Raw genomic sequence first — 15,223 nt, forward strand, 5'->3', positions numbered from 1 at the left:
CAAAGCAGCATCTGAGGTGAAGCAAGGGGTCCATGCACAACCCCAGAGGAAATACATCAATTTAAAATGGGGCGTGGCTGAGCCTCAACTGGGCAGCCACCACCAAAGCATTTTATTCTACTGTGAATACTGGCAGGCTAGCCAGTGAGGAAGAGGAGTGCTGCTGCCACCACCATTGCTGCTATTCCTGCTGCTGCTGCCACCAAACAGGTAAAAAAAGAAGGTGAGGCTGGCAGAGAAGGAAGGAGAGCAGGTGGGATGAGCAACCAGGGGGAGCCCCCCCTGGAAAAACATATTTCCTGGGGGGCCCTCAAGCTGTGCAGCACCTCTGGGAAATATACCGCCATCATGACTAATAGCCATCGATAGCCTTAGCCTCCTCTTTTCTGTTCTGGTGCCACCCCACCCATTTCCCCTTGGGGTTATTTGTGAATCACCCATAGAGTTTTACACAGATCCCCAGGTCCCCCCAGTCATGCTCTGACATCTGGTGACTCCCATTCCACATATTTCACTTTATACGTTAAGGCCGAGAAATGCTAAATTATATCCATCAGTGAAGCTCTAATTTGTATTGTCAGATTGGCTTAATTGAAAGGGGTGTTTTAGATGCAATTTATATTTGAGGTTGTAATATTTGAATTTGTGTGTTTTTTTAAAAAAAATGGGGAGGGAGGCATCCTAGTGAGAATTTCCCATATGGTCCAGCGGGTTCCTGCTTTCCCTGCCTTCCTCTATTAGTGCATAAGACACTGCCCTGACTACACTTCAATAGTGTGAAGGGGACCTTTATATTAGATTTTAATGCCCAAACCTCACAAGTGGCTTGTGGATGCCAGCAGGCATTGACAATTGTTCTGCACACTTTTGCACACAGTTTGATTAGGCAGTAGAAAACTTTTCTTTACTGACTGTCTACTAATCAAGTGCATAAGCAGAAAAACAACATTAATATAATGAGGTCTGGGTGTACAAAACCATATTATTCCTAAGATATGGCAACAAACATAGCATGCAGCTGAGGCTTAAAATTGTTCGTTTAGAAATCAGATATTATTACGATTCAGAAACAAAAGGCTTTCTTAATCACAGTCCAGAAGTATTAGGATCTTTGGGGAAAAGAGAAGTTGGCATTTGGGATGGAAGTGCCAGGAAAAAAACCCAAGGCTCCCAACCCTTGCCTAATCTTCTGACACTGATGGAGTTCAAAAACGCATTTTCTTGAATTCGCATCTACTCCTCCTGTGGCACATGGAGCCAATTAATGCAGTGTAGACTTGAGATAAATTCCACTTTCATGAGGCAAATGTAATCTTAAACCGTATTCATCTGACTATATGTAGACAAAGTGTGGCATTTCCTTCTCTTCTTTTTTTTCCATTAAGCTTAATGTGCTCATGGTGCGAAGGAGTGGAGTTTTTTTTTGTTTTTTTTTAAGTCATCCCAAAATCAATATGCTGACTTTCCCAGGAGTAAGCCTCATTGAAGACAATGTGAGCAGACATGTATATCAGCATGTTTGGGGGCTAATTGTTCTTTGAGGCAAGGAAATGAAAAGGACAAAAGGAGAGTATTGGGAAGGCTTGAAAAGACATCCCAAACTTTACTTTTATTTTTATTTTTTCAATGGCAGGGGAAGCAGCATTGCATTCACTCTTCCGTTCACTGGGCAAGGCAGAGAGAGCGAGGAAGGGAGAGAAGCAATTGGTGGGGAAGACATGAGGGAGGCAGGACAGCAACTGAAGGCTGATGGGGCTTCTCTCCTTCTCAAAGCTGCCACTGTTTTGCGGAGGCTGCCCAGTCTAAGCAGAGCCATGTGCAGCCTTCCTCACCCAGCACTTGAAGCAATATGAGATGTGTGGGTTATTCACAGACTCAGACCGTCACAGGTGCACATTAGCAAATGCTTTATTTTTTTAAGGCCAATCTTGGTCAGTGGAGGGTGGACCCGACAGGAATGGGTTAACTCCTCTCCTCCATGAGAGGAGTTAACCCTTTCCTATTGGGTCCACTTTTCTGTTCCTCCTCATAGCTTCACTCCCCACAGCTGGCTACCCTGCTGAAGCCACACACACACACACACACACACACCAGTAGTACCGCAAATTTAGGACACGCTGAGTCCCAAAATACAGGGAAGTTGCAATCAAGGGAAAATCCGTCACAAAAGGACTTAGCAAAAAGGTATGTTTTTATGGCAAGAAACCCTGGGATTGATACAGATTGGGGGGTAACATCATGTGTCACAGCCATGTGTGAGGTGCAGTAGTACTACAGTAAACTTCCCATGTAGATTGGGCCCCTGTGTTTGTCTTGTAATTCTAATACAGGCTTGGGGAAATAGTTTGGGGGGAACATTTGCAGGGGAGTATCTGTGGGCAGGGTTCCTTAACTTTTCCTATGACTACAAATTCTGCCCCTACTAATTTGTTTTAGCCATCCCCTCTCTCCCTAGCCAGTTTCCAAGACTAAAAGAAGCCCAGCTATGGGGAAATTGTGTGGTGAGGAGACATTTGCAAGGAAGAATATGTGGGCATGGGAAGATTTACGTGCCTCCTCTCCTGCCTGCAGATTCTCCTCTCTTTCCTCCACTGCATCTATGTTAACTGGCAGATCCATGTTTTCAAAACACTTGTTTCTGCACCCTTAGGCTAGCTGATTGGACTTACAAAGCAGAACTGGGAGATATTTAAGGATAAGCTCAAAAGGTTGTATCCAACTGTCTCCTTCCATTAACAGAAGCATCTTTGATCCTGCAGAGGCTTCTATAAACAGAAAGGGCAGGGAGACAATTTTGGCTAATTCCTCCTTTCCTCTGCAGCCCCTGCACACCCCAAAATCTGCTCCAAAGCATGGGGGGGGGGTCTCAGAATAGCGTGAGAGATGGAGTCCTGAAGGAAAAAAGGGGGTTGCAAAAATCACCTCCAACCCCTTTTCTTCTTAGAAGCTTCCTGGATCAAAGTAAGGATGAAAGAACCAGCCATTTTTGTGCTTGCCGAAATTCTCCAAAAATCACGTCTAAGTGCATTTCACCTCAATCCCATTTGAATTTTTGACCCATTTTTTGGATCATTCAAATGGGAAAGGTGTACATTTCTATGTGTACTTTTCAAAGGTGTGCACATTCCCCCCATTGGCTAAAGTGTGAAAATGCAATTTTTAAAAAATGCATATTTCAAGGTGCACATTTAAAAAAAAAAAACATACTTTTTTTTTAACATGATTGCAAATTCGGGAATTTCTTGGGGAAAAAGTGCTCCTGCTTGTTCAGGCTTGCAAACGGGACATATTCACATAATTTGGAAACAGAAACAAAAATCTTGTGCACTGTTAGATTAAAGAGCCATCTGAGAATGGAAGGTCACTGCTGGATGCATCCCAAAGTCCTTGCAATTCTACAGTGGTAACGGAGGTCAAACTAGATTCAAACAAATTTGACTTTGATGAAGTAATTAGAGATATTTGAGAAACTATTCTATCTCCTTTCTCCTGTAATGGTTTGTAATGCAGGTGAGGGATGTTACAATTCTATGGTTTGTCATAGAAAGTTTAAGCTGTTGTGCCACCATAGCTTCTCAATCTCCTCCTCCACCTTTAAGGGTGCAATCCTAACTAGATAGGTGGCTGCCTCTGATCTTGGAGGTGACCATCTATCCAAAGCAAGGCAGGAGAAGCATGGGGGGGATTGTTCCCTCTGTGCCTCTCCTGCCTTGCTGTTTTTCACTAAACAGCAGTTTCAGCAGGGGGCCCGACCAGGAGAGGAAGCTGCCATATGACACATTGGATGTGTCGTACGCGCAGCTGCACTCTCCTTGCCCCAGAATGCCCCCCAGAACACCCCTTTTCAGTCGCTCTGCACTCCTCTTACAAGTGTGGAGGATGGGGCTTCTCCGCGCTGCCTCGGAGGCAGCGCAGACAAGGGGGGAGGTCAGTTCCCAGAAAAGAGCATATCCTATGGCCCTCTAGACAGTGTCTAGTGGCCATAGGATTGCTCCCTAAAGCTCCCAACCACCCCCTATTTCCTAGTACTTCCAGAAAGTTGTGAAGGTTTCTCTTTTTGATCCAGATCTTTCTATCTGTCTGCCTGCCTGCCTACCTATTTTTTAAGGTTCCCCTGCCCCCATTTTGCTTTACATGCAACCTCCTACAATTTCTTATCCAGAGCACCAACCAGGTCCACATCTGCTTGGCTTCAGCAATGGTGTAGCATCAGATACTCCCAAATTTGGAGTCAGTTTAGAGCCAAATTAACCTTCCATCATTTTTTAATCTCTGCTCTGAAGCAATGTTTCACCTACTGTGAATAATACTTGCTGCCCTTATAGCAGATTTCATTGCATTGTCAATCCAAGCATGAGGATGAGCTGTATGCTCTCCTGCAAAATAGACCCTCCCTTCATTCTGGGACAATGCCTTAGAAAAGTGGGTAAACTGGTATGGTGTGAAGCTGCTGTAGGCTCCCATTGAATATTGGTCCAGGGCCCATCTCTGCATCACGTGCTTGCCACAGACAGATCGGAGATAATTTTTAGATACTTGGTGGATCTCTGCTAGGTCATCCATCACCACATCAATGCACTTTTCATCAGTGAGTGGAACATAGAAATTGGCATCACCATTCCAAGTGTAGGAAGCCAGGAGTACCCCGGTCCCATTGGGGAAGTCATGGTTTGGGTAGTAAATCATCCGGGATGGGTGATCTGTGATTGACTTCCCACCTCGAATCCCATCTTTCTCCCAAAATTTCTCAGTGCAAACCAAGGCAATTTTGGTAGCACTTGCATAATTTAAGGACCGCAGCGCATGATCCTTGGAAGCAGAAAGAGGTGGCGCAAATTTGATGAGTCGTGTGGCTTTCGCTGTAGCTGTGATGAGGACGTAGTCAGCAGTAAAGGCTGAAAGGACAGGTGTAGGTGGCCAACGGTAAAACACTTTCACTTTTTTGCCTATGCGAAGTATCTTCTCCACTGTGCAATTAAAATGAACTATCTCAGGCATTTCGCAGAAGAAAGCTTGAGGAAGTTGATCAAATCCACCTGTAATTTCTTCAAAACTGAACATGGGAAGAAGGGAGGAAGGCAAATAACAGTGTCATTTATTACAGTTATTTTAGTGAATCTCAGAGGAATCTAAGTGTGCTCAGTATTTTGAGGCCACTGACCATACAACACATTGGGTTAGATCTAGACTTTGTTATCCTTAGAGTAGACCCATTGAAATCAATGGGACAAGTTAGTCAAGTTAAATCCCATTAATATCAGTGGGTCTATTCTAAGAATGACTAAGTCTGGATGCAACCCGACATCTACTGTTTAGTTAATCAACTTGAAATCAAGACCATATCAAAGTATGTTTCCACAGCAATATGGTTTTGTCCTTCATGGCTGCTGAGAAACATTTGAGTAGAAAGAAATTACGCACTGTGCTCATTTTGTGGAGGGTTACATTAAATATACCTATTTGCTAACAACAACAACAACAACAACCTAAAAAGGTTCCGGTACTCTCTTCTCACAAGGAGGCTGACCTTCAGACTTCCTACCACTCTGAGAAATGCACAAAATAATGTTGTTATGCTCACCCCGATTCTCCAAGTGATGAGAGAACATGAGAGCACAAGAAGAGCCATGCTGGATCAGACCGCTACCTAGTCCAAAATGCTGTTACCATAGTAGCAACAGATGCTCCAATGGGAAGCCCCCAAGCAGGACATGAGGGCAAGAGCGCTCTCTCGGTGATGTTCCCCAGCAACTGATATTCAAAAGTATACTCCCTCTGATCCTGTAACAGCATATAGCCATCATGACTAGTTGCCATTGCAGAGTTTTCAGGAGTTTCCTTTGGAATGAGGTCACTGGGTTTTATAATATTTGTGTTTGCTTACAAATATTTAAGTTAAGCAAGGTTTCTTGGGATCAAGGCTGTTAAGTTGGAAGGGACTTTAACAAGTAGCAAGATCATTGACCCATTTTGCACGAAACAATGGAAAATTGTGGGTTAATTAAAGGCCATTTTGAATATTCAGTCTTCAACCGGGCTGATCCATGGTTGCTATGTGACATCAGAACCCAGATATTATAGGTTAATCATGGGTTAAACAACCCACAGTTAACCTACAATTAGTAGTTAAGTTAACTATAGGTTGTTTAATCCATGATTAACCTATACATTTAAATTCAGAAGTCATTCTTAAGCTCACACACACACACACACACACACACACTTTACCTGTCTTTAGAGTAGACAAGATAATCCATGACAGAGTTCAGGAATGACATATGGAACCCAGCATCTTCATTCAGGAGGTCACCAATCATATCAACAGCTGCTTTGCTCAAATTTCCTTCCTTAATTAGGTATTCCTAGTGCACGTGGAAAGGGGAGCAAGGGAGTGGAGAAGATACTTGAAGATTTTAAAATTATTTTTCAACTCACTAACAGAACCATCCTATGGGAGAGCATCCCAAGGACAATGGGAATACTTGGAAGAACCCTTCTTAGGAAGGAGACAGTGCTCCAACTTCAGGAGGGGGAGTCAGAGATCTGACCCCTCCTCCACCCCCTTGCAGCCAGTGCAGAAAGAACCACACTGGCTGTCCTCCAAGTTTGGAAGATCAACCTCAGAGAAGGAAAGGGAGCATTCCAGTGGGCAGGGATGGGAGGAAACCAGAGAGGTCAGGATACGAGTTATCCTGAGCCTCCTCCAGCCTACCCCCCCCCCCGAAGTGCCTTGCTAGATGGGCTGAAAAGCCCATCTAGTGAAAATCAGGAAAGACAGAGGACAGAAAGGCAAAGCTCACCTCCACCACTCCTCTTGCTCTGCCAGGTTCAGCTTAGCAAGGCATAAGAATTCCAAAAGCCTCAAGGTAGCGATGGCGCAATGAAGAAAACCTTCTTAGATTTTACTGATCTAATGGGGGATTTTCTCCCAACACAAATGCTAGGATTTTCCTCAGGCCCACAGTACAGGGGGAAAGGGGTTAAACTCCCTCTCCACAGGGCCAGTCCAGCCATTAGGCAAAGTGTCTCCCACAGGTGGCAGATGCTAGGGGGCAAGGAGCAGAGGCAAGATGTTGGCAGGGTGGGGGGACAGAGTGGTGCCTGACCTTCACCTCCTAAACTAGCCTCCTGCCCTCAGATGTGGCAGGGGACACTGACCCATCACCCATGTTGTAGTAAGATAGGATTTAACTGCCAGTCCAGTCAGCTTCTCTACATGGAATGGTCAATGGGGTAGATGCCATCTTGTCCTTTGCCTTAGGCAGTAAAATGTCTTGGGTTGACCCTGCCTCTCATGCCTGCTCTGATCCCATTAATTATCAGCTCCCCTTAAGCGGATGCAATTTGCATTATTTTAAAACCTGCATATTAGATGCAAAGACACATTTCTCAGGCTAATCTACCTCACAGGGTTGTTGGGGATAAAATGCTGGGGAGGAGGACTATGCAAGCCACTCTGAATTTCTTGCAAGAGGAAAAAAGAAAAGAAGGAATAGAAATGTATTAAGAAAGAAAGAAAGAAAGAAAGAAAGAAAGAAAATTTAACATCATGTCTAGATTTGCCCTAAGATTATTAGTTATCTATTTTTTGTCCAGGCTTTTAATACTTTAGAGTGCAATCCTATGTATGTTTAGACAGACGAAAGTCTTAACTGACTGGGGAATGCCAGGAGTTGCAAAAATTTTTACTGTCTAAACATGCATAGGATTGTGCCCTTAATTGATTTATGCTGCTGATGAGGGTTTAAAAATTATTTTACTGTTGCTTTGTTATTATTGATGTATTTTTATTGTTCTTAGTATTTTTATTTATTTTTGTTGCTTGCTTTAACTGTTGGGAACTGCCTTAAATTTGGGGGGCAGGGAACTAGAAGACAGGAGTTTTTAAAAGAAAGAAAGATCTCTCTGAAGAAGATTGTGAGATTTTTCAGTTTGTGTGAGAGATAAGTGGTGGAGATACTTCTCTTACCTTAGTAGAGAATGAGTCATATTTCTCTTTCAGAAGGGTGCAGTTCATTGTAACCTGTGCAGGAGAAAACAGACCGATGGATAAAAAGGACTAACCATAGCAAAATCTGAATAAAGATGAAAGAGAGCTGAAAAAGCCATGCAATTGTACAAAACATCACCACATTTGCCATTGATGTTGTCTGTTTTATTGTAAGGTAAGTCAACATCATTAACCCCAACATTTTACAAATGGAAGGCTGAGGCTAATGGTGAACTGCCTATGAGGACACTCAGTGTCTTTGCATCTCAGACCCTTAGCTACTATGCTACTACATTAGACCTAAGTCCACTTGTTCATTCAGTTTCCTCTTCAAAGCAGATAAACATTCGTACCTTATCCAACGTCTCCTGAAAAAGTTGGTCAGCAGATTTCCCCCGCTCACTTGGATGAACTTGGTACCCGAAAATTCCAGCATTTTCACTGACATGTGCCACCTTGTGTCGGACATTTCTAATTAAATACCAGGCATTTTTGTCAATTTGAGTGAATGGGTTTAGACTGAGATTGAATTTTCCAAGGAATTCACGGACAATTCTGAAGGCAGGAGGGAAAATTAACAACAAATTATTTATTTGTAAGAACGCAAGAAGAGCCCTGCTGGATCAGACCAAAAGCCTGTCTAGTCCAGCATCCTATTTTCCACAGTGGCCAGGCAGTTGCCTTTTGGGAATCCCTCAGGCAGAACATGAGGATGTTTCCCAGCAACTGGCCTTCAGAGGCACTCTGCCTTGGGTCACAGAGAGGGTACATAGCCGTTATTCCTAGTAGCCACCGATAGCCTTACCCTCTATGAGTTTGTCAAATCCCCCTTTAAAGCTGTCTAAAACAGAAAACCTATGGTCTCTCCCCCACTGCCCACCCCTGTTAGGAAGAACCAACAGGGAATAAGATGGAGTGGAATCTCCCATAACAGAGGCTCCACACAGGAGCATAGGATTGCTGTCTAAGTCATTTCTTTTAAAAGATTTAAAAGACCCCATCTTTCCATCCCAGAAATAGGGCCCTTCTGGTGACCAACAGCCATGTCAAAGCATCTATCAATAAAGCAATAGAAAAACTAGTAAACACAAAACAATGATGTGCACAGCAGCAATATTTCATCACCATAGGTGGCCAGATTCAGCCACTGCTCTAAACAAAGGCCCACTGGAAGAACGGCATTGTCAGCTGTCATTAACAGTTCCCGAGGTCAGACAGCACCCCTGAAAGGGCCCTTCCGTGTACTCAGTACAGCCCCACTGTAGCTCAGCTGGGATGGGATACAGAGCAGCACTTCCCCCAATTATCAAAGCAGGCAGGCAGGTTCATATGGGAGGACATGGTGGATTAGATAAATATCCTGGCCCCAAAATATTTGGGCTTCAAAGGTTAAAAGCAGCACTTTAAAATGGGCCCATAAACAAACTTGGTGTTACTGAAATTGGTTCAAAATGGGTGATATATGATCTGTTTTGCACCAACTGAAAACGTCTGGATGCTTTTCAAAAGCATGTACACATTACATAGGATGTACACATTATTTATCCCTTCTTTGACAGGTAATTTATACCTACCATTTTACCAACATTATATCATAAATCCCATGGAACATTTAACTGGCAGCCATTATTAAACCATTTTGCACACTGCAATTTTACTTGGATTTTGCGCAAGAGATACAAAGTTGAGGACTTTGGGGGATGGGATGGGGAGATCCCGTCACGCCAACCTTACCTGTGGGCTTTGGGCAAACGCATAGGCCCCAAATCCATATACCAATCTTCCTCTCGGTGTGTCTTTATCCGCCCTCCCACACGATCACTGGCTTCCAGAACCACAATCTAGGGGGAGAAAAACACTGGTGGATGGGGTGGCCACTTACACATTGCTGAAAAATGGGAAATCCCTCACCAAAAAGGAGAACAAAAAAGGATGCAGATTTGCATAAAATTTGCACATGTTAATTTCTATGTATAGATGCAAATTTAGAAACAATTACTAGAATTCGAACAGAAATACATGCATCCCACCTTGGTGGAGAAGACTGTGACTAGGTGTCCCGTATGCCTCTTCAGTCTCCTGTCGAGGTGCTAAGTGTTGATGGGTGACTTCAGGGCCCCTCCTGCTCTCCCTTCAGGGCCCCTCCTGTTCTTCCTCCTGTTCTCCCTTTAGTCTCTCTGGACTAAAGAGAGTCCAGTTTCTCTTTAAACTGGACTTGGACTGGGCAGCCCTTCAAATAGATGATACTTTCAGAGGACTGTCCTCTGACAGCCCATGTGTCCTACTCTGAAAAGTAGGACACATGACCACCATATCAGGAGAATTGGTTATTCCATTCTCCACCTCTTCCTTCTTTACACTTTGCAAACTCTGCCCACTTTGGTTCTGGTTCCATCTAATTTTGGTTGCTGGAGTGTGACCCCAAGAGGTCTCAACTAAGGTGATGCAGGCCCCAAAAGGGAACAGATTCCTCACCCCTGTTATAATATTTTGTTCCTGATATTATATCTCTTTGGCCCAGTTCATATAGTGTGGGAGCTCCAGCAGTGTAGGTCCTCCCCATGCTGCCAGGATAATATATGCACCGCTACAGCTGCCACACTTGTAACGTAAGGAAAAAGGAGGCTTGGAGTTAGGCGTAAGGTCCCCCGGCGAGGCCAAACCAAACTTCCGTTTTCCTGAAACTGGGCCAGCCCGTCTTGTTGCCTGAGGTGAAGGACAAGATGACACACACCCCATTCCATGCACAGAAGCCAACCAGACTGGAAGGTGAACCTTACTTCAATACCGTCCACAGGACAGCACCCTCCCCCACACCTGAGAGCAGCAGGCTACCTTACAGGGCACAGGGCATGGGTCAAGTCCAGCAACATGCAAACTTTGCTGCCACTGGGCACTGGCTTAGGAGGATGGGAACAGGCAGGGGATTCAGGCGAAACAGCCAGAGGGGTTCATGAAGAACAGGGCTCATGAAGAATGGAGGGGGGGGGATTTGCCACCCCAGCATCTGCTGCCTGAGGCAGCTACCTCACTCTGCCTAATGACAAGGCCAGCCCTATGACCAGTGCACATTTTCAACACCCCATTGCTGGCTCCTCCCCCAGAGGACATGACATCAAAATACCTCAGCCTGCCTGCCTGCCTATCATTTTATTTGCTTTGCTTTGCATTATATCCTGATCTACCCCATTGACTCAGAGCAGTTTACAACAGGTTTTTGTGAATGTTCTTCTGTCCTCCAAGGGGCTCAAAAACTAAGGAAAGCAAAGGGCAGTATCCAGCTGTGTCACCTAGCAGAAACTAGGTTCTGAACCATGCACAAGTGAAGAATCCAACTAGAGCTACATTTGCACAAACACACCTGCACATGCAGGTGCGCATGATACTTGTGCAACCTGTTGTGCAATCCATCCCGCACAACTCTTGCGCAAGCCGTTGGGCAAACAGTTGCATGTAAGTCTTGTGCAACCTGTTGGGCAACTTGCTGGGCAACTGGTAGGGATGTTGTTCACATCCATGTAGGGGGTGGAGTCCAACGGACACCCCCCCTGCTTAGATCACCTCCTGCAGCTCACCAAGCCCCCACCCCTGCCCACTGAGTTGTGCGAGCCGCCCGCAAGCACCTGCAGTTGTCTGTTCTCAAGTTGGTGACTTGCTACTCTCTGTAAATTATATCTTGCTCACCACACCTGCACTTTCCAACCAGTCATTGTACACAAGACTTAATTTATGGAAAATAGCAGCGGCTGCAGGTGCACGGCTGCGGGGGAGGGAACGATCCTTTCTCCCCCTCCCAGCTACTGCAAAGGCAGTGGCTTGACGGGATGAGGAGGCCAAGAGAGGCTTCCATCTCGGCCTCCCCCCTTCAAGCCGCTGCCCCCACATAGCTGGCCCGGGATGGGAGGGGGAGAAAGCAATGATCCTTTGCTCCCAGAAAATATAGAGCCCCTTTTATGCAACACGGGGCTCTATATTCTTGTATACTCACTGTTGTCCTTTCCAGCCACCGTTGTGCACAACAATAAATATAGGAAAACATAGAGGCCCATCTTATGTAAAAAACGGCGGCTCACTTGGAGGAGCAGGCAGCCACAGCGTGCTCCTGTTCAGCTCGCCAAGCCCCCCAGGGGCTCATGCCGCCTGGCTCGCACAGGCGAGTGGCAGCCGTGTCTGCTCAAGGGCCACTGAGCATGGACACCAGTGAGTCCGTCCATCTCTTGCAACTGGTGTGCAACTGCTTGGACAGCCAGTTGCGCAAGCATCATGGGCAACCACTTGCGCAGCGGAAAGATTCAGCAGAGCACCATTAGCGCTATTTGAGTTTGCGGAATGACACCGTTGGATACTGCCCCATAGATCTCCAATGGCTGGTGTCAGGGTTCACCAATCAATGCCATTGGCAACTAGTTTTTAGCTGTTATATTACTGATACAAGCTTATGCATTTTCCTCCTCAGCAACCACTCGAACACACACACACACGGAGGGAGGGAGGGAGGGAGGGAGGGAGGGAGGGAGGGAGGGAGGGAGGGAAGGGGGTGAGAGAGAGAGAGAGAGAGAGAATTCTTTTTTTCTGTCTGGCTAAAGGCCACTTGCATCTCCTCTGAGTCAGTGCAGTTACCTGATGGCCAGCATCCTTCAGTAATTTGGCAGCAGTGAGTCCACTTATTCCTGCCCCAACGATCACCACAGTCTTTGCCTTTGAGGCCTTTCCTAGCCCATCTCTGGCAAGGTCCAACCATTTCTCATATTCAGGATCTTGGAAACACTCTTCTACATTGTTAATGCCATTTTCAGAGGTCAACTCAGTCATGACCAGTAAAAGCTGAAGTGGTACTAGCAAAAACAGTGGAGAAATAGGGTTTAATGGATTTCCCCAGCCCCGTTATACTTCTGCCATCAAAGTATCCCTTGTGTGCTGCTCTACTTGTCTTCCAGCAACATTTGTGAATTTCAGCACATTGATAAAAGATTACAAGTGGGGCCTTGCAAAAAAAGAAAAAATGCTGCAGTGCAGAGTGTTCCTTCTATTCGGAGTTCCAGCCACGTTGTGCCATCCTCCCTCAGCTGGTTTTCTACCATTCCCCAACAGTCAGTCAGCATTGCATGCCCACTGACCATGCTCAGTCCTCATTAGCTTGGGGTTTGGGGGGGGTACTTCATTATGAATTTGAGGGGTGGACACATTTGTGCCAATTCCCACCTGCTTTAAAATCATCGATTTTTCCACTGGTGTCTAAGGGCAGCTCTCACTTTTATTGCTGGGGACATTTTAAAACAGCTTCTAAGTATGAACCAGGAAATGACCTATCCAGACAATGAGAGGGCTCTTTCTACTTCTTTATATCTATGTGTCTCTTCCTCCCTCCTCCCTTTGTAGCCACGCCATTCCATTCCCCTAACTCTCAGTTGTCTGTTTCTTTACCCCCTCAGCCAGTCAACGTTCAGTGGCCTTATGGGGCTGTTTGGGGAGTGGGGTCTCCCCTTTGGATTTTTAAATCAAGATTTTTGGGTTATCTGCAGACCTTGGGATTATGCCAATCCTGTTGATAATCCCATTGGTTGATAACCATTTTCACTACAGCTCCATGAGCATGGGAAGACTTGAATTGGAAACAGAGGGAAGCACACCCACATACTCTAAAAATAATTTTCAAAATTAAAAGCTTCCCCCTCCCATGCTCTTTAAAGCCCACACTTTGGTGGCTTTTTAGCGGACAAGGCAATATATAAATGTAAGTCAGTCAGTCAGTAAATAAGATCTATTTGAAGCTGCTAGGTGAGGTCATCTGGGGAACGGGAGTAAGGTGTCGTCAGCATACTCTGTTTCTCGTCATCAGATTAAGGTGAGGCTGTGGCTGCTTATTAACTCCAGAGCCCAATTCAAGGTGCTGGTGCTTACTGTTAAAGCCATGAACAGCTTGGGGCCAAAATATCCGACGGAGTGCTGTTGCGACCTTGGAAAGCACTCAGTGCAGCACTTTCTGCAGTGGCTGTGAGGGGTGGTGTGCGGGTGGATCGGAACACAGAGTCCCCCTCCCGATGTCTTAGCCTCAGGAAGGGGACTCTGAAAAATCCTGTTGTCCCTGGGACACTCTCCCAGAACCATAGGATTGTGCCCTAAATCATTTTGATGAATTGGGCGACAAAATACGTTCAATAAATAAATCAGCTCCAAAGAATGGGAACACAAGTAGATTTGGGATGACACCAATTTGAGACCAGATCATTCTGAGATGAATTTTTCAGGCAACTGGGGAAAGGTACTCGAAGCCTATGTTGCATTTATAGCCTTGAGGAAAGCCTTGTTCATTCATTCTATCTAGCCTGTTCTGACTGCAGCAGATCTCAAGCAAATGTCTTCTCTAGCCCTGCTCCCCAAGATCCTTTCTAAGGAGATGTGCCAGGGACCAAACCTGGGGCTTTATGCATGCACCATGCCACTGAGCTACAAACCGTTATATGTTCAAAGCCTCACAATTATATCTCAGAGGAAAAGAAAACACTTACAGAAGCGGTCCATGTCGGGCAGCTTAAGAGCAGTTTAAGGCAGCAAGTGAACTCTTCCATTTTATAGAGACCAGCTACTGCTGGGAGTGCAAGGTGGTTAAGAATCCAAGAAAACTGGTTTTGACACCTGAAAAATTTCCACTGACAAGACTTTTGACAATTACGCAGTTCCTCTCCCAGAGGCATCTCCCAGGGGGTGACCTTATGTATAATACGATAAGACTGTGTATTGCACATATCCTTCCTGAATAGTACCATACAATGCCTTCCTATGAGTCAGTGTATATTTCATTTTAAGGGATTGTTAATACTGACGGCCTAAAAACCCAGCTTATACCTTGCAGCAGGGTACCAAAGACAATTTGTTCTGCTCTCTAAGGATTCACTTGAACATAACGCTTTCAGGGCACACTTTTTATTCTTCGTAACCAAAATGCGATGTCCTTGTGGGAACTCAGTATGACAAGCAGCCTGCCAATAGCTTTTTCCTCCTTCCCTTTGCGGAAGTTGCAAGGACACTGAGCAGGGTGGCTGGGTGTCCAACTTTTCAGAGGACACTCCTCTGTTTTGAAGAGCTGGCAGAGGACAGTCCTCTATTTGAAGTTTCCTCTATTTGAAGAGCTGTCCAATCCAATTGTGGTTTGAAATCAAAGAAACACAAGAAAGGAGAGTGGGGCCTTGAAGTTGCACCTGGAGAGCAGACTGAGCAGGCAGACAGGTCACC

At 45.3% G+C, this 15,223-nt stretch overlaps 1 protein-coding gene across 1 annotated transcript; it reads right to left on the reverse strand.

Moving 5' to 3' along the window:
* Positions 1-4,290: 4,290 nt before the first annotated feature.
* Positions 4,291-14,512, reverse strand: LOC146355188 (L-amino-acid oxidase-like). Its single transcript, XM_084829858.1, has 7 exons — positions 14,500-14,512; positions 12,611-12,825; positions 9,725-9,831; positions 8,344-8,545; positions 7,970-8,023; positions 6,229-6,362; positions 4,291-5,053 (listed from the first exon to the last, which is right to left on the reverse strand). The coding sequence occupies exons 1-7, from the start codon at positions 14,510-14,512 to the stop codon at positions 4,291-4,293; spliced, it is 1,488 nt and encodes a 495-aa protein (XP_084685984.1).
* Between the last annotated feature and the right edge of the window lie 711 nt (positions 14,513-15,223).

The sequence above is a fragment of the Heloderma suspectum genome, chromosome 2 (genome assembly GCF_057233095.1).
Source record: "Heloderma suspectum isolate Gila_16-S chromosome 2, 16-S_ref, whole genome shotgun sequence".
NCBI lineage: Eukaryota > Metazoa > Chordata > Lepidosauria > Squamata > Helodermatidae > Heloderma > Heloderma suspectum.

Bases quoted from the DNA above. Each gene is read 5' to 3' on its own strand.
- LOC146355188 (XM_084829858.1), bottom strand. The intron at 9,832-12,610 runs GTAACTGCACTG...TTCTCCCCCTAG, and splicing joins TGAAGGATGCTGGCCATCAG to ATTGTGGTTCTGGAAGCCAG. The intron at 8,546-9,724 runs GTAAGGTTGGCG...TCCTGCCTTCAG, and splicing joins CGTTTGCCCAAAGCCCACAG to AATTGTCCGTGAATTCCTTG.